At 33.0% G+C, this 24,066-nt stretch overlaps 1 protein-coding gene across 7 annotated transcripts; it reads left to right on the top strand.

Annotated features, from left to right (window-relative positions):
* Positions 1-243: 243 nt before the first annotated feature.
* On the top strand, positions 244-17,943 carry LOC106062557 (aftiphilin-like). Of its 7 annotated transcripts, none has more exons than XM_056024059.1 (9): positions 244-389; positions 3,036-4,838; positions 6,111-6,349; positions 7,203-7,335; positions 7,964-8,131; positions 8,885-8,942; positions 10,753-10,815; positions 11,699-11,713; positions 14,671-17,943. In XM_056024059.1, exons 2-9 carry the CDS (start codon positions 3,069-3,071, stop codon positions 14,862-14,864), a joined length of 2,640 nt encoding a protein of 879 aa, XP_055880034.1. In that variant the 5' UTR covers positions 244-389; positions 3,036-3,068; the 3' UTR covers positions 14,865-17,943. The 7 variants fall into 7 exon arrangements, with proteins under 7 accessions (XP_055880034.1, XP_055880040.1, XP_055880037.1 ...); XM_056024065.1 differs by lacking the exon at positions 10,753-10,815 and adding an exon at positions 9,273-9,289 and having other exon boundaries at positions 14,671-14,870; XM_056024060.1 differs by having other exon boundaries at positions 273-419.
* Positions 17,944-24,066: the final 6,123 nt, after the last annotated feature.

Below are 24,066 nucleotides of genomic sequence, written 5' to 3'. Positions count from 1 at the left end.
CCCCGCACCACTTGATGCCCAGTGCCGCGAGTGCGGCCAGCACCACCCGCACATTGCTAGCTACGCCACTTTAGCGTTCCTCCTGATATATAGATCTAACATCTTTCTTCTCCAATGAGGTCTATATCATCTGCAAACCTGAGATTGGTAAAAGCCCCCAATTTATGGTCAAGCCTTTTCTAAATTTCGTTTTTCACCAATCTAATTTTTATTCCAACACTACTGTTTACCATTGAGGGCGTCACCGTATAAAACAGGAAATGGTCACCACTGACATCAAAACATGAAGATCTACACTCTCCTCTACATGTCGAGTTAAATCTAGTCACTTCTAAGTACTAGATCTAGATCTCAAATGTAGATCTTATCTACATTAGCACTTGTTTAGTGTAAGTTGAAACTAAATTCTAAATTTATTGGTAATATAATATATAGATCTACTAGATTTTGATTTAGATTAGAATATATTTAGAATTATGATTATCTAAATTATTCTAAATAAATAAAAAAAAAAAAAGAATTGATTAGATTATTTAGATTTAGTCAATTTAATGAATTTAGATAATTTATTAATTATAATATAATAGATTTGATTAGATTATATTATTTTTTATATAGACACAATCAGTAACAATCATTATAAATTATTATTATATTTAATTTATCATTTATTAAATATAAATTTATATAAAAATATATCTAATTCTAGATCTAAATATCAAATAGAAATTCTGAAATTAGTGAAATAATCTAGATTCTAGATCTATAGAAGAGTATAGACTAGATCTAGTCTAGTTATCATAGATTAGATTAAGTATACTATAAAGTATAATAAAGTAATGTTTCAATGTATCATAATCATATATTGATATATGTCAGACAATGTGATTAAAATTAATGTCACAGTATGTGAATGTCACCTGTGGAAATAGTGGAATTATAATTATAATGAATGGTTTAATCTTATGAAATGGTGGAAATAAATCAAGTCAGTCTGTAGATATAAATTTAATTTATATAGTTCATATAGTCTAGATTCTATCTATGAATATGTACTGTAATGTAACATTAGACACAAGCCAAGGCAGGCTAAAAGTGTTAAAAGCTAAACTCCTATTACTATTGACAAGTATTGAATGATAATTGAATATATTCATATAGACTATAGTCTCTAAGTCTATACTCTCTATAGTATAGTGACTGAAATTTGTGATACACCTTTTCTTTAAAATATGCCATAAAGTAGAAAAAGCCTTTGGTCTAATTTTTACACTTACACCAAGATATGTTGGATTTTCTTCTGAATTTTATTTATTGGCTGTGAGTCTATTTTTAAGTTGTAGAGTCCCTGGATCATTTGATTTGATATTTATTCAGGTCCAGGAAATTTTCTTGCCGTAAGATTTTTCAGGGCAGTATTGAGTTCATATTGAGTGAAGGGGGTGTCAAAGATCTGACAGATGGAGCTAAAGGCCTGGTCAAGTTGTTTTCTTGGTTGTGACTTAGTGATGCTAGCAAAGTATTTATTGAAGACTTCAGACTTTTAAAGTTTTTTTGTTATTAGGTCTTCAGTGCCCATTAAAGGTTGGGGGTTTGTTATTTGTTTCTTTCCTGCTAGCAGAACGATCCAGGCCTGTCGACCATCCTGGTTTAGATCTAATTCCTCACATGTTATGATCCACTTTTTGTTTTTTTTTTAGTTTTAATTTAGTATTTAATAAGCCCAGTCAATTTATTGTAGTTTGTCTTGCTCTCTCTAGTAGGGTTTTTTCTTTAGTCTTCCTGGCCGCATTTCTTTCTTTTACTAATTTATCTAATTCTGGTGTCCGAAAGGGTTTGTATTTCTTAACTTGACCTCGAAGAATGTGTTTTTTCACTGCTTCTAAGATGTTAGAGACTTTGTCTGCATCATGCTTGATAATCTTGTGTCTGTTTCTTGTGCAAAGTCTGCCCAGTTAGCTTTTTTATAATTCCATCTAGTTGTTTTGCTGGGTAGGTATCTACCTGGTGTTCCTATATTAAGGAGTATAGGCCTGTGGTCACTACCTATGTCTTCAAGAACTGTGATTTTAGGAAAGTCGATAACGTCTGTTGATATAAAAGTTTGGTCAGATCTGCTGGTTGTTTTGTGTGCTCTTTGGAGGAATGTTGGAGGTGAGGCTTTGTTTTGCAGAAGTTGTAAGCTAGAGGCATTAGCTACATCCTCTATTTCTTTGCCATGCATATTATATATATTTAATGTTCATACAACCTGTTGCCCTGAAATTTCAATTCAGTTTCAATTTTCACATAATGTTAACTTTTAATGGCAAACATGAAGTATGTTTTTGACTCTTCATAAGAAATATTAGAAACTGAAGTCATGTCAATGTCCTTCATTTCAAGTAACATAACAATTTCTTCCTTGAGAACCCACACTTTTCTATATATACCTTGCCTGATGCTAATCCAGTGCATACAGCTGTAGTATAGAACTGTTCAGCTTGCCAATCTTCAAGCAGTCCTTAACTGCTTAATATATGGTTAAGACCCCTAGTTCTGATATAAGTTCAATAACATGCTTGATGTTCACTACAGCTTTGCTCAAACTGTCCTTATAGATGACACATTGGAGAGGCAAGATTGTGTGTTTAGGATATTGGTCTGTAACAATTCATTTATTTTCATTGATTTCTACAAGCATATGTTTTTCCCAGTCAAATTTCTGAAAACACCTATATCAGTGTCTGCAGACCGCATTTAAAGCTTTCTGAGATGGCTATGACATTTGGCCTGTTGGCCATAATTCACCCACACATAGCCTAATCTATAGTTATAGTCCAGGCATTAAATTAACAAAATTTATTGGCATCTTAGATGTCATTTACTATTAGTATTAGATCTTTAGCCTGGTTCTAGATGAGACTAGTAGTGTCTAAACTTTTTTAACCAGAGGGACATATCTATAAATTTTGTTCATGTTTTTATTATTAAACTCTGTATATTTTGAAATCTTCTATGCACATTAATAATTTAATAATGAATTTTTTTCCCAGTTCATTGGATGACTGCACTCTGTTCAAAAAAGAATGTCGCATGTGATCCCAATTGTCTCATCTTCACCTCCACCATTAGATGATGATGATGCAGGACTTGAGTGGAATGATGAAGATGATGATTTTGGCCATTTCACAAGCGCTGGACATATTGAGACTGATCCTGCATTCCACATAGATGTTGACTCTTCAAGATCTGATGTATCATTACCGGGTGATAACTTAACAATCATCAAAGTGGAAACTATAAGTAGTCTCAATGTGAACACTAATTCTAGTGACTCAGTTTCTAGTGTTGAAGATGGCTCTGGGAATAGTACAAATATAACTAAAAGCTGTTTAGAGACAAATACTTTTATTGTCGAGAATATTGCTCAATGTCCAGAAAAAAAAGTAGATACTTTGACATCTGAAAATTTAGCACCTGTCAATGAGAATTTTCAATATTGTGATGGCCCTAGTACAGAAAATGATAGTCAGGGTTCCATTGCAAGTGAGTTTGCAGAGAAACCAACAATAGAATATGACTCATCATCAGTGATGACCAACAATGAGTCAGTGTACAGTAATACATCTACCATAGACTCTGGTGTGTTCAGTACTGATCTTTCTCCTTCCACCCATCCCGTGTCCACACTTTGCCACAGCTCTGAGTATTTGGACAAGCCAGGTGCTCTGGTGCAGTCTTTGGAAGAATTCAATACTGCAGACCCTAGCTCAGATCAGATAAATGGTTCATTGCAAGGTGGCTGTTCAGTGAATGCTGACAGTGAGGACTGGAGTGATTTCAATGCAGCTTTTGATAATGATTCTCTTATCGCTGACAGTTTCAATGAGGATACACAAAGTACAGTTACAGGTGAGCAGAACTTGGAGACTGGTAAAGTTTATTATGAAATGATTCAAAGTATGCAATCTGTGCCTTTGGTTAATGGTGTGGAGCCTCAAGAAATTAAACCCATTAGCATAGAAGTATTAAAAGAAGCTTCTTCTACTGTTGCGGGAGTACAAGAAAGTGGTCCGAATTCACCAGAAAGTGAGTTACACACTAAAAGTGATCCACAAAAGGATGATAGTGAATGGGGAGATTTTGACTGCAAGGTTAGTGACACATTTAATGAAATCGACCCAAAGAGGAACAAGGACTCACCGAACAACCACTTCTTACAGAACTCAATGAGTGTTGAAGACAATGAGGGGATATCTCAGGATAATTTAGATCTGCATAATGTTTTAAAAACTGAAGATAGTTTGTTGAGTGCTAACATTCTCCAAACAACTGTTGGCATGGCAGAAACAAATGGTGAAAATTCTATAGAGTATAAAGTGTCAGACTCCGTTAAAGAAGCACATTTAGTGGAAAATGCAGACGAAGATGAGTTTGGTACATTTAGAACAGCTTTTGATAAAAAAGACAGCGATTCACAAGAAGTTGATCCTGTTACATTCCGCACCAGTGTATTTGAGACAGAGGAAGAGAATACATCCAACTACATTGTAGTTCCTAGGCAAACTGAAATCAAAGACTCCACTTTTCAAGATCAGGCAGAGGAAGAGGATTTTGGAAATTTCAATGTAGCTGGTCATGTGGAGGAGCCAGAGCCTGTAGAATTTGCTGATTTTGGCACTGCTGATAAATCCTCAGATAGAAATGTTCTTAAAGACAATGAGAGTGATGACATGAAAAAAATAGAGGATGATAATGACTGGGCTGATTTTGATGAAGCCAGTCCTGTGCAGCCAACAGAACCATCTTATCTTTCTACAGAAAACAACTTCTCAAGACCACTTGAAGCTGATGAGGTAAATAACATTTACATTAAAATGATAAGTCAGAGCATGTCAAGTGAAACTTTTACAACTGTTTCTCTTATAAAATTAAAAAAAATATATTATTTTAATTTGTCTGAAAAAAAATCAAATAAAATTTTTTTTACCTGTTTATCATTTTTTGAATACATGAAAAAAATGTTGCATTCTAAAAATAACCAACCAGTCATTATTAAATCATGTACATGTTTAAACATTGCAAATATCTGCTGCTCCATCTATCAACAATATAAACTATATATATTCATTTTGACATTCTGCCTCTATCAGCACATGCTGTCTCATTCTGCACTCTACTGATCACTCACCCACTTCTGAACACTGGTACACACTTTTTTAGCATTTCAATCATCTAAATAATAACAATAGTTTGTCCATACACAGTCACACACACTAGCACTACTAGTCACTCCAAACCAACACACTTACTATTACACCTTCCTTGACCCATTACAATTAGGTTTCTCCAAAATATTTTAAAATCTTAAGCAAAATTTTAGCATAGCATGTATAAGTACAGAGCTAGACCCCAAATATGGTAAAGTTTTCTCATTACACAGATTTACTTTTCAGAAACAATTACGCATAAAAAAATATAATTCAATGCCTGCCCATATCAAAAAATTTCATCTTTCTATTTTAACATGGAATTGGTTTTCTATTTTAATTGTGTTTTTTCTGGCCTTTTGGGTAGCAAGTCAGAAACAATTGCATCTTTGTGTAAAACTTAGCTGCTTTTCACTTAATGGAGAGAACTATGATTTAAGTACACTTTGGGATGCCTAACAAAAGAGTGTTAAAAAGTTATTGGATTTAAACTCCTATTGTCAAAATATTTTTTTTTTCGACTTATTTTTCTTTTCAAGGGTACCTGTAGGCCCCTATTGGTCATGGGCCCAGGCACAATGAGCCCCTTCATGCCGTGGATGTTAAGCTACTGATCATAAATATGTTGTTCTTTTTCTAAAGAGTACTTGGTTGCCATTTTTTAAAATTATAAATTTATTAAGACCTAGATAATTGTGATGGCTGTATCCTAAAACATTTTCCTATATTTTATCCAGCTAGACTTTCTTTCATGATTATATATATTTTTAAAATGGAAATACTTTATTTATTTGATTAAGTAAACTACAGTAAAATTAAAAATCAATTAAATATTTTTTTTAAATGTCCATATAAGTTCTTCTATTACTGCGCCCATAATGCAAAGATTATAATTTAAGCAATATAATTTGTTTCCAGAGTAAAGTTCACAAATTAGAGAAGGCTATCGTCAGCTGTTTTCCTGTACCTTCAGACCCTGGAGATAGTGCCTCACTTGACAACCTAAGAGACAGTTCTGAGGGTCTTGAACACAAGACCTCACCAAGTTCTGCTGAAGAGATGACCCTTACAACCCTGGACACTGTTGTAGAGCTTGGACTGTCCAACCCCTTAGAAGCTAAGCAACAATCTTGGACTGTTGTACAACACCCTTCCAAGTGAGTAGAAACATTTGGGGATTTCCAATCACTGGGTAGATGCGGTAGAATGAAAGGAATGATAAAAACATGTTACATGTTGACAATATTGTAATGTTTGCATGTAAGCATTTGGAAGAATTTTGATTAGAAATAAGTGGCTAGATTGACCAGAGAAGTAGAAATAGGTGTAGATTGAACATAGAAGTAGAAATGGGTGTAGATAGAACAGAGAAGTAGAAATGGGTGTAGATAGAACATAGAAGTAGAAATGGGTGTAGATAGAACAGAGAAGTAGAAATCGGTGTAGATTGAACAGAGAAGTAGAAATAGGTGTAGATTGAACAGAGAAGTAGAAATGGGTGTAGATAGAACAGAGAAGTAGAAATAGGTGTAGATTGAACAGAGAAGTAGAAATAGGTGTAGATTGAACATAGAAGTAGAAATAGGTGTAGATAGAACAGAGAAGTAGAAATAGGTGTAGATTGAACAGAGAAGTAGAAATAGGTGTAGATTGAACAGAGAAGTAGAAATAGGTGTAGATTGAACAGAGAAGTAGAAATAGGTGTGGTGTCTCTGAATAGTAGAGCATTAATAAAACATTTAGTTCATTTTTTTTTAGAAACCAAAATTTTGATTCTTGAGAATGTTGAAGGTTTCAGCAAGCTTTTATATTGCTATGGTTACTTCCCATGACATGCTAAAAATATACTTTTGTATTTTTGTACAAGCCTTTTATTTCTGAAGCAGTAGCTGGCCAAAGAAATAGTCTGGTGGTGTAGGATTGCATGAAAAGTTATTTTTTTTTAAGCCATAGTGCTACAAAACAGGGTTTGAGATCAAAGTTTAACCTCAAACTCATGTATGTTAACAGAAGAGATCCAAAAGTCAGACTGTGGAGCCACCTGAAAGATGTGGATTCTAGTCATGCCCTCCAATATGGCTGGTCTACCTCTCACTGCAGCCAAGAAGTCTTTATCACTCTACACATTGACACACAGAATGTGGTGAGTTGTCTTCTCTTGTCCACTAGCTTCTTCTGGTGTACTTAGATATTGAGTTTAACCTTTAGGCACTAGTATTAATAAGCTTCAATGGTATAGGAAATTTTATGTCCATTCTGGTGCAGAGTGTACATTGAGCAGTTCAGTAGAGGGGTGGTAGGTGACCAATTTTGTTGCTGAGACCTATGTTTCAACTTAACAGGTTGATGCCAATGACTTGCTTAGATTGGTAGTAAATATGTTAGTAATAAACCAAAAATGGACAAGCTGTCAACCAAGAATGTTAAGAAGGATGATATCTATTATAAGCTGTCTCAACATAACCAAAGTAGAATTGTTCATTTTGCCTCAGAACCCACCATGTCCTTCAAAGCTGCATTTTCCACATAGGCCTGAACAAAGTCACTGGCCCCCAAAACACCTGTATTATATAAAAACAACTATTTGGAGAGCTGCCTGACCTGGAAACTACAAACTACATCAAGATATGGGACTAGTGATCTGACCAACATAATAATGAGAACAAAGTAGAAGAAGACAAAAACTGGGAGTTGTAGCGATCAATCCAACAGCCAACATGTTACTGTCATATAGAATTGTCTTTATATACAAGTTTCTGTTTATTTTTCAGCTTTTCACTCAGAAGAAACAAGCTGTGCCCTATTTTGCTTCTGGTTTGAGTATATTAGAACCTATTCGTGGTGGAGCAGACAGCAAAAATAGCAGACACACAATGGCACCTGCAACACTGCTTGGCACTAGCAGACTTGACCAGTCTCAGAATATCACATCTGTTCAGGTTACTGAAGATATTATTTCTATTTCTAGATCTAGTATTTGAAAATGAAATTAGTGGTATTGTTTCCAATTCCTAATTATTATTTATGAGTACAATTTGCAAATAAATGAAACAATTTTGATCCAAATAGAACTTTCTCTGTTTATTTGATATATTTTTAAGAAATAAATATTCTTTCTTGTTTGAGATTTTTTTTTTTTTTTATTTTAATTTTTTGTCTTCTTTTTTTTTTTTTTTTTTGTCTTTTTTTTTTTGTGTGTGTTTTCACTTTAAAATAGTAAAAGTCTGTACTCTATGAATTGGACCAAAAGACATTAAAGAAAGAGCAGTTACATATACACAAAAAGAAAGAGATGAGAAATACTAAGATACCAGTTATTTTTTATTCTTTGAAGTATAATAAATATTTGTGGAATTTTGAACAATTAAAAAATTTAACTTTTTTTTAAGCATGTTTGTTTCCCTATGTGTCTAGGCACAGTAAATCAAAGGAAATCATATATGTGTTGTATACAAAACAACTCATATAAAACCAATCACTGTAAATAAAAGACTAAAAATTAGTATTTTGAACCTTTTTTTTTTTTTTTTTTTTTAAATTGGTTCAATAGAAAAATTGACACTAAAATTTAAAAAAAAAAAATGTTACCACTATTTTTGGTAAAAATGATTGAACGGGTGTTGAATGTGATTATTTTGTTGGTTATATTTATTTATTCATTCAATCTTTGGCACTTGCTTTTTTTTTTTTAGGACATTCCTCCGGTTGACTTTGATTGGAGCAGCAGTGGGTTGACCAACCCATTAACAGGTAAATATGAGCTTGATGTTTCTGACATGTACAACTGCAAAACTGAATTGTTTTCTTATTGCCTCTGTTATGGCTTGGTTTATATCAGACAGGGCTCAGGACTTCATGAAAAGTTGTCAGAAACACAAAATGTAATTATTCATGAATGTATTGGTTAGCTTGACAAGAAATGTTTAGATATGTTTAGAATTATCAACAATATATAAAAGATTGTTTATTGATATATTTTTTTTTTAATTTTTTTTTTTTTTTGGTACCATTTTGATAATTCTGTTGATGAGAAAAACAGATTTAAAACACAATTTGGGTCATACGTTTTTCATTTAAAAGCACTAGCAGATGTCACTGTAGGTTCATTTACTTGTCATTTATCTCCAACTACACATCCATTTAGATGTTTTACTTTTCAGTCAGTGTGTCCTTTTTTTTCTGCTTTGACTTGTTAAATATATACACCATTCATATTTTTAAAAAATGAGCGATTATAAAAAAAATGGCTTTATTTTTATATATATATATATTTATTTTATTTTTATTTAGTTTCTAGCACTAGCTTTGAGCTTACTATTCTCTGCTTAATACAATATAAATGTATTTTTATTTTCATTGAACATCCCTCCAAAACAAACACCATATTTATTTCTCAATACTGCTTTGTTTGTTGTCACTTTCATGCAAATATAGTCATGAAATATATTTGATAAATTTAAAAAAAAAATTTTTTTTGTGTGGCATCAGAAAATAATGAAAATAAAAAGGAAATATTTAATTTTTATGAACTTACAGCTTACAGAACTACTTCCTATCTGCTCCTGTGGCTTTTAATCTCTTTTATTGCTGGTGTCAGGGATGGTTTTTTATTTTTTACAAAGCTTATATGAATTCACTCTGTCTGTATGGTAAAAAGTTTGTACATGTTGTTTCTCCCACACCTAATCTTGGATTAAGCTGAAAATTTTGCACAATTATTTCTTTTACCTGACAACACAAGGATCAATACAAAAAATTAATCAATTAGTTAATTTACTATTGGTAATTAATTATTCTGTTTGGTATTTTGAGCAAGGGAAATAAATCGTACTTGACAGATGTGGTGGTATAAATTGCATTAGTCCCCTTAAGGACTCTTGAGCCTTGAGTGAACTTTCTTTTATGCATTTAAAAAACAATCACGTAAACATTCATCAAGAAATCCCCTTCTTCCTTCACCCTTTCCCAACTGGTCAATACAAGTGATAGGATGCTAGCACATTAGGAAAGCTTAACAAAAGCAATTGGTAATAATATTTCTAATTGCACAGATTTATTATGTCTAGGTCAGTAGTTCGTATAATTACATGACTGATCCAAACTAATTGATACAATTACACTTAATATAAGCTCTGTTTTTTTTAAGTATTTTTTTTTTTTATGTTTTTTTTTTTATTTTATGTGATGTCAGTGATCACATGTACCTTTCCTACTAAATTTAACATAAAGCAGAAATATTCCTTTGATAAGTTTTTATGCAGGGGAAGCTTGTATGATGTAAACATTATAGGCTGCTTATTTAAGGTGTTTTTATTTTGTTTTGTTTTGGTATTTAAAAAGGTCAGCATTTTCAAAAGTCACAAATTTTTTTGTGCCATTTCAGTTGTTGTTTTTTTGTTGGTACTTTAAAAAAAAAACTAAATGACATGACAAATTTTGCACTTCCTAAATGGATACTAATGATGCTGCCTCACCAACAATAATCACTCATCAGCTTCATTGGGTTCTTGTGTTCCACAACTTAGACTTAGTCTGTTTTCTTCTCCAATTATGTCACCAGCCAACACACTAGACTTAGATTTTCTTGTCGTTCAGGGAGGTGACTCTTATGAGAAGACGTCAGGTGAGTTGTTCCCCATGGCTATTGTATTTTTTAAAGAATGTTATTTAAAACAAAACAAAAAAATTTGATAATGTGTTTGTTCTGCCCCCCAGCTATGCGATTGATACAATCAATGTGTTTATTATTATGTGTGTGAATTTATTTTTTTTATGTATCAAGTCGCTTGTAATGAGAACACGTTTTTTGTCTTAGCCGTTAGTGATCACAAACTGAAGTGTACAGGAATACAACCTGTATAAGTATGAGCATTAAACTCCGCAGTCCTCATGTCTTATGTTGCCACTTCACTTGATGTTCATTCTTTAACACTGGCATAGCAGTCTTAATGCTTTCATTTGAAACTTTTTTAGAATCAAGATAATTATTATACAGCCTTTAATAATAAAATTATTAATGATATTTTCTGAATTTTGAAATTAAAAAAAAAAGTATCTTTTGATTAGTTTTATTGAATTATTCTGTTTGGTGAAAGTAACTCTTTTCTTACATCTTGCAGCAGTTATCTTTCTTCATCTTTTCTATTTGTGCATCAATCACTACCTTGGTATTTTAAATAAAAATTGTTACTTATTTGTAATTCAGTAAATATAAACTTTTTATAAACTTTAAAACAATCCTTTGAGACATTATAAATAGTTCCATTAGTTGTTTTTTTTAAATAGCTACCAAATAAAGTTTTATAAGATATATGTTGTTATGTTTGTTTTACTTGAGAAAAATGTTTTTGCTTCTCCCAAACTAGCAGTGCTTTCTTTTTTTTCTGCATACTTAGCTTGATTTCTGTATTAATTTTAAGTTTACACCCTTAGATCTGTAGACTCTAACACACTAACATGATTAACCAATCATTTTCTTTCTTTAAAAACATGGCCACCATCTCTAGACGAGTGGGACTGGGGTAAGACATTCCTAATGACTTGGTTGTTTCTTTGGTTGGCATTTTGGCAAATTGTTTTTTGTATTGACATTTTAAATTACATTTTAAGAGTTCAATTTTCTTTTGATTTTATAGTATCTTTTTAGGTTTTGGATTACTTATCCTTTTTTTTTAAACTAGCTATTTATCTAAAATGTAGGTTCTGTTTCAATTAGTAGTTATGCTAATGACCAATGACAGTAAAACAAACTTGAAACCTTTGGGAAAAAAATTGCAGCAATTAGTCTGTTTAGTTAATTGGTGGTGTCAGAATAGTTTCTAATCTCTAGTCAATTTTCATTTGATTGTTACCAACCCATTCAAAGTCAAGAGAATTTGTTTTATTACAATGGTCACATAAGTACAATGTATGTAATGATGATATTGAAACTTGATCAGATTTATCATTACATTTGAAACAAAAGAACTGATTCAAGTTTTCTGGTTTTAAAAATCTTTTTCTTTAGCTGTACCTTTTTTCTTATACTTTGTTTTGGAATGTTGGCGTTTTTTTTTTAAATTATTATTATTATTTTAATCTTTTGTTTTATATTTAGTTTCTGCATGGATTTTGTTTAGAATTTTTTTTTTTTTTAATTTGTTTTGTTTTATATGCTACAATTAAGATGGAAACATTATTTATCATAATTGTTTTTATTTGAAATAGTTTTCTAAATTTATTCTGTTGATATTAGTGCCAATAATGATATTGACATCAAGATATATATATATATATATATATATATATATATATATATATATATATATATATACTATAAAGTAGAATGTGAGGTGTATGTATGTATGTTACTTATAGACATCAAAACCGCTTGACCAATCTTGATAAAACTTGGCAGGAATGTTTCTTGGGTACCAACTTAGACCTTAGTGTATGTATCGTATCCCTAAAACAAACTTAAGACCCTAAAAAAATAAAGTTGTCAGACTCTATTACAGCTATAGTATTTTATGGATCTAGGCCATGTCTACAATGTTGACATGAGAAAAGATTGAAAGGATTTAGACCTAGATATAATTTTAAGAAATACACTTTGCGCAGATAGTTTTTTACTTTGACACATGAAAATACAAAAGAAGATCCATTGATTTCATTATATAATAAAATTAACCTTCAATTTTGTGTTTCAAAAGCATTTTTTGCATTAATTAGTTCCTTATATCTGTGACTACAGATTTCCTGGCGAACATTCTTTCATTAGACAATACCGTAATGAATCGCGTACTAAAAATTAATTCGTTTAATTGTTTACTTTATAATCCCATCCCTAGATCTAAAACTCTAATTCAACTCTAAGAGGATAAAACTTCTCTTCTCACAGATAGTTTTACACTTTAACACATGAACATACTAATTATAGTCCATTCATTTCATATTTTGATCAAATAAACATTCAAATTTGGTTTTCTACAGCATTTTTAAGAGACTACATTCGTTTACAAAAGCTGCGAAGCCGAGTTGAGATAGGCCTAGATCTATATTCATTCATGAATCGCGTACTAAAAATTATTTCGTTTAATTGTTCACTTTATAATCCCATTCATTTAGCAAAGCTATCGCTCTTTTCGTTTTTAATAGATATGAATGTATCGGCTTCGGGTAAACCCATTTTCGGAAACCTAATTTTATTTTCGTAGCGAAAGAGAAAAAACTTGAAAGGATCATTAGCTAAGTTTAACATACATCTAAATCCAATCCACTAGATTAGTAAACACAAACTTAGATCCGCAGGCCGCGGGTAATGTCAGGCTAGTATATATATATATATATTGTCTTATAGTTTAGTTTAGTGGGACAGTGTCAGTATAATAGAGGAGCTGCTTTCTGAAATTCATTCAGCTTCACTTCAATACACAATAACGCTTGTGTTTCACAGACACATAGATTATTTTGTTTAATATAAAGCAATAATATGTTTATCAGTACGTCATGATGAATTAGAATAGAAATGAATTTATTTGAATGGTTCAATCAACATCTGAATTAAAGACTTGTCAGCTGAAACTTGGGCTCAATTGAGACCAATTGGTATTATAGTAGGCCTAAACACTGACCTGTGATGTTGCAACCTGTGGGCAATTTAGACCAATAGTTTATCGCCACGTAACATGACATCTGTTCAATATGAGTGTAATCACAGCACAATCTATTATCCAGAAATTATAGCTCAAACAACTTTTTGTCAAATTCAATTATAAACTGATTAATCAAATCACTTAAACTGTTTGGTTGTGTGGTTTGCACACTGAACTGTTGTTCAGATGGTCTCAAAGGTCCCAGGCCTTCCCTCGTTGTCCTGTGGGAGGTTTGGAATGGGATGAATATATCTTCCAATCTGAAGGAACATCCCAAACATGTAAAAAATTTTATTAGCATCTTGATTATCAGACTTGCCACTCATGTGGCCTACATTCCTCTTCTGGTTACATGTACATGGTTGACCAAATAATTCACTAATTTTTTAAAATGAAAAATATGTATCTAAAATATAAAGAAATTGTTTACATTGTGATACTATGACAATAAGTAATTAAACTATTTTTTTAAAAGCTCCATCTGTTTGTGCTCTAAATGAATGTGATGCTAAGGCATCATGCTAACCCTACATTTCTCTTATTTCTAAAACTTCTTGATCATACATTTGGCATGGGAAACTTATCCTTTTTTTTTTTCAGACTATCTTGATTTTGTTGTTTACAAACAAAGTTATTCGCTTATGTTGGAGGACTCATTTCATTTATTTTTAGTATCAAATCAATGCTATAGTCAGAATCTTGCTAGATATTAAGAGAAGGGAGGACACTGGTGTTATATCTTTCTTCAGTGCCGTGCAATTCTTTAGTTGGAAATACCTCCTCCTCTTCTTGTTGCTGGATTAATTAAAAAAAAAATCAACCCAGCATTTTTTTTTGTTTTACAGTTTTCAAGACAGACTGCCAGGAGTCAACACGTCCATCACTACAACCATTGGAGGACATTTTGAAGAAAAGCACTCCTACTGCCAAACTGGCCACTTATGAGGCCCTTTCACCAGAGGCTCTACGCATTTTGGACAGGATGCCAGATTTAAGTTTTATGCATTCCAGAGTTTTAATGTTTCCAGTCAAACAGTGATTCAAGCATTTGTGAGCCATTTGATTGCAACTCTTGCTACTGCCATCAGGTCTTGTGATTAATTTAAATTAATATTTTTTTGTATTTCTGACCTAGCCACTACCATCACTACACTCATGATAAAAGTGATATAAAAATGAAGAAGGTTGGTTGCTGATGTGACCACTGCCATCTTGTATTGGACTTTTTCAGCATTGTGAACGCAGGTCACAAACTTAAAATGGCAGCCAACATACTACATATTCATGTAAAAGTCATCGTTTATCTTCAGATTTCATATAGTGTAATGCTTGTTTCTATTGGGTTTTTTATTTAGCCAATGGTTTTCAACTGGTCAATGAAATGTTCTCATGAACTTTGTCCTTGTTATTTTTTTTTTTATGTGTGTGTTATTGTTCTTTTTAAATAAAGACAAATGTTCTTTGTTGTCACTATTGATGTGAATATTTTCTCAAATAAGTTTTTGCTGATGATTTTTTTCTTCCCCATTTGTCTTTCTCAAATGGTTGGGTTTATCTGGGTTTTAGTGGATTAGATATTTGGTGCATTGTTTTTTCTAGCTCAGTATAGTTCATTTATAGCATTTAAAAATGATTTTTGCAATATTTCTTTTCTATGTTTAAATAATTGGTTGTCTACATCTCAGAGGAAGATGAATAGGAAGTTAAGGATTTTTTGTTTTCAACTTTTTACACTTTTTTTTTAAATCAGCCGATTTTTATTTTACAACAGTATAAACAGTATTTTGAAAACAAAGAAAATGTTTGCTTTAAACAAATATCTTTTATTATGTCCTTACATTCCTTTTACAATATCATATAGCAAATTATTTGTTCTAGTGATGTGACAGAGGATTCCAATCACCAGAAAATTATAATTTCAACTTCACTAGACTAAAGTATATTTAACTTCCAGTATTGACTGTCTGTATTCAAACTTGATTCTATCCCTAAACTTTGCAAAAGTATGTATACTTTAATATGTATATATATAATGCACATTAGAAAAAATGTGTTTCAAGGGGAAAAAATGCATGACTACCATTTATATTTACCGGGAAAGATATGCATAAAATGTGAAGTGGTTGATTCAAACTAAGATCATAGAAGATTTAGGGAGAGGTTGATTAACCTGTTGATGCTCTATATATCTGTCAAGTGCAATATTAAATAGGATTCCTTCTGCTGTAATATAAATATATATAAAAATATATATAACAAATGGCTATTGTGTTGTTTTGAAAATGGTTTGGTATATATTGTTATATATTTAAACACAAGTAATTTTCACTTGGAATTAAAATTTTTGCATCAAATATTATTTATATCTTTGTGATGCTTGATGAGGAATGGTCAGGAGCAGGGTAACTGGTGGTTAAAGATGTCATTTGTAGTGTCAGGTGAGATCTTGACGTCAAATCTTGGGGGACTGACATTTTTATCCTGAACTAAAGCTCCCAGTTCACTGATCTCAAATTGTTGGCATTAGCCATGAATGGTTGTGCTTGCCATATATCACCATTGTCAACAAGTGAACTTTATTTTACCTTCGCTATGACCTTTATTGGCTTGAACTAAAATGCTTCCCTTTGGGAGTAGCTTGCCCTGAGGAACTGTTTCTTTATATTTAGCCTCTATTCAGTATGAATGTCATTCAAACTGCATTCTGGTCACTTGGTACAGTCACTAGTTCTTCAAACCCACCTTTTCCCATTTTTTCCACTCATCAGCTAATTTAATCCTTTTTGTTTCTTTTGTATCATGCCAGCATCATCTTCATTTATAATGCTGTTAATGACTCTTTGTATGTAGTGTACTTTAAACTTTGGGCTTAGCTGGGAAATATGGATTTCATTTTTTATTGAAATTTGTTTTACCATTTATTGCTTCCCAATTGTTATCTCACTAAACAATAAAAGGCATGCTCATTTAACTACAGTATATGATTTAGTGTTATTTTCACAAAGCTTCAAGCTATTTATCTTATTGGTGTTTTTTTTTATAGTCCTAATTTGGTGAACCTTGCTGTTGTAATATTTACTCTGTTAAACTTAAAGCTCCAAGCCCTGGATTTGTGAACATAATACATAAAAAAAAAGAAGTTTATGCAGCAATCATACTTTTTTTTTTGTAGGCAGCACTAGCCTAAGGATTTAAATCTAGAGATGGCAAACCTTTTAAGGTCAGGATGCCATATACATGTCTGATCCAGTACATTTTTGTCCCTTTCAATAATATGCAAATATACTGCAGTCTGGAATGAAGATATGTGTGTCGGGATACCATAGCGATAATAAATGAACTTTGGTTAGAAATTGACATCTTCTGCTTAGCCACTAATGCTTGTCCATCATTAACATTGAAACTATCACATAGCTAATTCTTATTGAAATTATAAATTACCATTCTCTTACCCATTGAACTTGTATCTGTGTTTGCCTTCAAACTAATCATGTATATTCTTGTAAACTTTATCTCAATTGTAACGGGCCCATTCCATTAGCCATGTACATTTCTGATGTTATTTCTCATTGTGGGCTAGCCAAGTAGTAAGTACTTGTGAATTAAATGGTCATAGAGAACAAGAAACAATTCTTTTTAGTCTGTGCATTATGTTTGAACTCTTAGACACATAGATGGCTGACTGGTCGTGCGGTTTGCGTGCTGGACTGTCGTTTGGATTTATCGATAGTTCTGGGTTCAAACCCTGCCCGCACCCATCCCCCGTCATCCTGCGGGAGGTTTGGACTAGAAAGTAAACTTTCTTCAGCTCTGAAGGAACATCTAAAACATGTGAAACATTTAACAAACAAACATACAACACAATGCTTCAAAGTATGTACTAGACTGTAATACTGCTTCAGTACTTTTATGTTTTGGTTGTGTAGTGGAGATATGCTTCATTCCTGTGTTTTCATTTCATGTGTACACTGGACTTAGTCATACCATTTTGTTTCATTGTTTTACCTGTAGTGTTGAACAGTCATGTAAGAAGTTATGTTTTACCTGTAGTGTTGAACAGTCATGTATGTTAGAAGTTATGAAATATAGAAGTTAAGAAATAAAAATGAACAATGTTTTGCTTTTACTGTTTTTCAAAAAGTGAATTGAAATAATATTGAGCATCAATATAATTAAAGTTCATCTTGAACAGACTAAACCTTTAAAAGTACATTTTGAATAGACTTGACATTTTATTGTACAATTAATAGACTTTGTATTTAATACAAATTGAATACAATTTAAATGGAATACACTTGGCATCTAAAAGCAGAACTTCAAAGGGGAACATTTGCAATGCCATACAAAGAATGTTGCAGACAGGAGCCCCTTACAGAAAATTATTTCCAGGAAACTATAGACTGGAATGTATAACATTGATAACATATTGTAACATACCAGCTACTTGAACAAATAATATGTAGCAACATAACCACTTATTTAAACAAATAGTCCTTACCCCATACCAACATGGCTGTAGGAAATATAGGTCATGTGAAAATTAATAGGCCTAATTAGTGATTTTTCAAAGATCTTAGATAATAATGAGCAAATAAGTGTTATTTTAGTAGACTTTTCTTAGGTATTTGACAAAGTTCACCACCATAGCTTGCTTAAAAAATTAAACTATTTTGACATTACTGGTACATTACATCTATGGACATTATTTTCTGATAGGGAAAGAACAAACTTTAATAATTTAAAAAAAAATGGCTCTAGATCAACAGCAAGAAACAGTCATTGCTGCTCTTCTAAGTTACCGTAGTTCAATGAACTACCAAAGTGCACTAGTTCAGGAAGTGAACGTTAGATTATTTGCAGACGATTGACTAATATAGAGAATTATTAAAATAAACATGATACTGAAATTGTACAGAAATGGGAATCAAAATGGAGCATGTCTATAGTCTTTTCACCCAGAATAAAAAAGCCAAAAGAAAAACTAAAGCCAAATAAAAACTACTTATTTTATTCATGGTAAACCAGTTACACAGACTAAAAATTCAAAATATCTAGGTGAAATGAAAAGTTATTATAGAATTATGAAAGTAACAAAATTATTTCGACAATCAAAACATAAGGGTTTATTAAAAGAAGTTTTTACAAATCAAACAAGAACATTAAACTAAAATGCTATTAACCTTGGTTAGGCCAATAATAGATTATGAATTCTCTGTTTGGGACCCCTGAACTCAAGTAAACATAAATAAACTAAATGGACGCTAATAAGAGCCGTGAGATTCAAAACAAATGAATATTCACATAGAGTAACACCAAAAGTAAAATTTGGAGAAGTTTCAAGGACAGATAACTAAAGAGCACAATAGCAATAATACTGACAAAACCTAATAAAATACTCAGACACAAAAATTAAGGCTTATTTCATATTTCGTATGCTAGGATAAATTCGTAAAAAAAAAATACTTTCCCTTCCCAAGTGCCATTAGAGAATGGAATGGGTTGCCTGAATCAGCCAGGAAAACCAACGACTTAGCAAAGTTTAAGTCACTATTAATATATATGACTAGATTGAAAATTATCGAAAGCACCATCGCTCTTGAAGTAACGACTGTAATTTATAAGATAAGATTCTTGTATGCAGCTCAACTTAACCAACCAATCCATTAATTTGTGCGTAATTGGGCTGTCCATTCATATTTGTATTATGTGTTAGTACATCTCATTGGGCAATATGTTATGGAGTGTGTGTGTTTCTATGGTGAGGGTGGGAGAGGTTAGCTTGGCAGTGGGAATGATGCAAGATAAGCGGCATTAGCGGTCTTAGGTGGGACAGACGACTCCAGAACGCCACACTGAAAAGATGTATTTTTGTAGAGAGTTATCTTATCTTATATAATACAGACGTTAGTTCAAAAAAAAAAAGATTACGTCCTACGCGTCATGCATTTAGTTATGCACAGTGCCGGTACTCAGTGATGAATTGTCTAACTTTTAACTACTAATAAATTAATAATAAAAGTTAAAATACAAGAAAAGTAATATTTTCCCCCACATTGAAAAAGGTACCGCTACGCTGTACCGGTGCGTACCGTCACCAAAAAAAAAAAAAAAGCCATGGTTATGCATATTAAATATTAACCAATGACCTAAATTCTGCTAAGTCACTGGTTTTCCTGGCTAGCTCAGGCAACCCAATCCATGCTCTAATGGCACTAGGGAAGCGTTTGTACAAATTTGTCCTAGCATATGGGACGAGGAATGTGCCTTTATCTTTGTGTCTTTCTGAGTATTTTATTAGATTTTGTTTTTGTATTTGAAGATTATGGTTCAGTGTTTTATGTATTATTGCTACTTTACTTTTGAGTCTTCTATCCTGAAGGCTTTCTAAATTTAGTGATTTTACTTAAGGTGTTACTGTAGTCAAATGTGAATATTCGTTTGTTATGAATCTTACTGTTCTATTTTGTGTCTGTTCCACTTAATGTTTTCTTGAGTTGAGGTGTCCCATTTCCATTATTGGCCTAACCAAGGTTAAATAACATTTTAGTTTTATGTTCTTATTTGATTTATAGAAATTTGTTATAATAAACCCTAATGCTTTGTTGTTGTTTTTTTATACTTTCATCAATATGGGGATTCCATGACAGTTTTTCATTTATTATAGCACCTAAGTATTTTGCTTTTTTTAGCGGCCCCCGAAAGGGGAAAAGACGCTATTAGTTTTGTGCGAAATGTCTGTCCGTCTGTCCGTCTGACCATCTGTCCGTCTGTCCGTCTGTCCGTCCGTCCCGTTTAGATCTCGTAATCTAGAAAAGATATTGAAAATCCGACATCACAATATTTTAGACCATTCAAAGTTCTGATGCAACGGCTACTTTTTTTTTTCTGAAAGCGAAAAATCTAATTTTTAAAATCAGTTATGCAAGCAGTTTTTTAAAGAGAAAAAGCTAATTAGTATGCATTATAAGTTAGACCTAATTTAAAATGAATAGTAATCTTATAAACTTCATTTTTCTGAACATTTGTTTAGTGCGGAAATTTATTTATTTTTTTTTTTTTGAGGATTCGAATAAGAGATTGAGCCTTTTTAAAACAATTAGATCAATTATAAGACATCAGTTAGGCCAGGGGAAGCGCGGTGGCTGAGCGGTAAAGCGCTTGGCTTCCGAACCGGGGGTCCCGGGTTCGAATCCTGGTGAAGACTGGAATTTTCAACTTTGGAATCTTTGGGCGCCTCTGAGTCCACTCAGGTCTGATGGGTACCTGACATTAGTTGGGGAAAAGGCGGTTGGTCGTTGTGCTGGCTACATGACACCCTCGCTAACCGTAGGTAGGCCACAAAAAACAGATGAACTTTACATCATCTGCCCTTTAGACCGCAAGGTCTAAAAGGGGAACTAGTTAGGCCAGGTTCACATCTAGCTTTACATTCACTTACACCTATCCCTTGATCTGCGGGACCGTTGGGGCACTACACAAGATCTGTTAACCTTCTTTCTCCATTCTTATCTCTCATTTGTCTTTGATATAATTTCATTTGGATGTTCTTTCTGAAAATATTGAAGCCTGCCTGGATGGACCTCTTCGGGGGCCGATTTTGAGTTTGTGTTTCCACACAAACTGTCTTTTGTAACCTTGTTAGTCTGTGTTACTGGTTTACCATGAATAAGATAAGTGGAATTAATTTGTTTTAGTTTTGTTTTTTGGTTCAGAATACCATATTATATTATTACTAAAGTCTGCTACATTGATTTCATTTGATCTCAAGTTGAATGAGTCTGTATTGTAATAACAGTTATATATATAGTATTGTTCACAAAGCGGTTATTTCAAGGTTTGGCCTTGATACGCCTACAGCGGTTTACTTGTCTACCAGCAGTTTACTTGTCTACCAGCAGTTTACTTGTCTACCAGCAGTTTACTTGTCTACCAGCAGTTTACTTGTCTACCAGCAGTTTACTTGTCTACCAGAAGTTTACTTGTCTACCAGCAGTTTACTTGTCTACCAGCAGTTTACTTGTCTACCAGCAGTTTACTTGTCTACCAGCAGTTTACTTGTCTACCAGCAGTTTGGTGCTTCACGTAAACGACTTCATTGCATGGCCCGCCGTGGAGGGCTGACTCCAGCTACCGTAAAGTTTTCAAGCTCTAGCAAAACATGACAGAACGGAAAGCGGGGCTTGACAAGTTCCTAAGGGCCCACGGAGGCAGGAGGCAGATAGATGTATATGTATTCTTATGGAGATTTACATACATGGTGGACAAAATAGAATTGGTCAACATTTTGTGTACAAAATACAAGAATGTTACATCGCTACAGAAGACGCTACATAGGATGGTATATATTTACTGAACTGCTGAATTTAGTGTATTCAAGTAAGCTCTTCTTCAAGCTCTTCTTCAAGCTCAAGCTCTTCTCTTTGTAACTTTTATTTAGTTGGCAATTTTGAAGTTTAATTTAGCGTCCTTGACATTATCTAGTTTCTATGAAATCTTCTGGTCAGTTCTATCAAATGTTCTGGTCAGTTCTATCAAATGGTCAGTTCTATCAAATGTTCTGGTCAGTTCTATCAAATGTTCTGGTCAGTACTATCAAATGTTCTGGCCAGTTCTATCAAATGTTCTTATCAGTTAGGCCTATGTCAAATGTTCTGATCAGTTAGGCCTATGTCAAATGTTCTGATCAGTTATTTCAAATGTTCTGGTCAGTTATGTCAAAGGATAAGTCTAGTTGAAAGACTATTATGTTGAAATTAAAATGTTATAATCTAGAATTTTAATCTTTAAACTAAAAAAAAAACTTTCTTGTATCCTGAATGTTCTTTGACTTAAGACACAATGACACAAAAAGTAAATTGCATTTCCTGTTTTCTGAGTGTTCTTTGACTTAAGACTTAATGACACAAACAGAAAATAGCAATGAACATGTAAGACTGGCAGCCTGGTCGTGCGGTATATCGTTCGGAATTCTCGATGGTCAAGGGTTCATACCTTGCCCGCTGCCAACCCCGTAATGCTGCGGGAGGTTTCGACTAGGAAGTAAATTATCCACAACTCTGAAGGAACATCCGAAACATGTAAGGCATTTTACAAAGAAGACAAAATTTCTACTTGTTTTTAAATATTTTGTTTTATTCCATACACTAGGTCAACTTTTATTTTTGTTTCAAAACCATACATCCATTTTTGTTTTTCAAATAGAAAAATACCATTAACTAGATATAATGCATTTGTTTCCGACATCGCACGAAATCTGACATTTGACAGAATGCATAGAATGCCTAACGTTTTCTTTATAATGTCTAGACAGAGTGAGAAAAAAGGTGGTATTATTGAAATGTCTTTTTCACATGTACCTGATAATTCAATTTTAAAAAAATCTAACTTTTGTTTCGTTTTTTGTTGTTTTTTTTTTTTTAGCTGAAAGGACCGACATCGTATTCTTGAACCAGGCCTGCTGGGACTTTGTTACGCCACTAAGATATCTCTTTTTTTTCCCTTTGCTTTTAGACCTACTCTCAAGCTGAAATGATTCTCTCACATAAAAAATGTTGGAAACACATTTTGAAACAATTCTGAAATATTACAACTACTTTTTAAAAAACTCGCCCGAACACTGGCCAGTTAGGGACAGTTAAGAAGTAATGCTATTCGTAGGACAACTGTGCTAGTTCGGGAAAAGGGATGGAGGATAACAGGGATACCAAGAATATTTTGTTGAATTATCAAGATGGATAAAGTCGTTTTAGTGTTCAGTTGAAATCTATTAGTGTTCAGGTAGAGAATAGTTAGAAGTATTAGGTCTTCTAAGAAGGAAGTCCACTTCAATAGGCGATGACTTAATCTGCATGTTAACACTTTTAAAAAGAATGTCTAAACATCAAAACATCTTAAACTCAAAGATACAAGTTTTAGACTAGGTTTTTTTTTAATGTATCGAATGACTGCCTGCACGTGCGCGCTGTCGTCCAGTCGTCTCCATGGTCCAGGTTTCACACCCTGCCCACTGGCCGTCGTCCTGCGGGAGGTTTGGACTAGGAAGTAGATTCTCTTCAACTATAACGAACATCCGAAACATGTGAAACATTTTACAAAAACAAACAATTTTACAAACAACGTTTGGAGCCGAGACCAATCGTAGGTCTACAGACCTGTGACGTGGCAACGAATATTGGCCCACAGGATGCGACGTAACAGGTCAGTGTGAAGGCTTTCTATAACGCATGGTCTCGGTGGATCAC

The sequence above is a fragment of the Biomphalaria glabrata genome, chromosome 3 (genome assembly GCF_947242115.1).
Source record: "Biomphalaria glabrata chromosome 3, xgBioGlab47.1, whole genome shotgun sequence".
Lineage (NCBI taxonomy): Eukaryota > Metazoa > Mollusca > Gastropoda > Planorbidae > Biomphalaria > Biomphalaria glabrata.
This window is presented reverse-complemented; position numbering and strand designations above follow the sequence as displayed.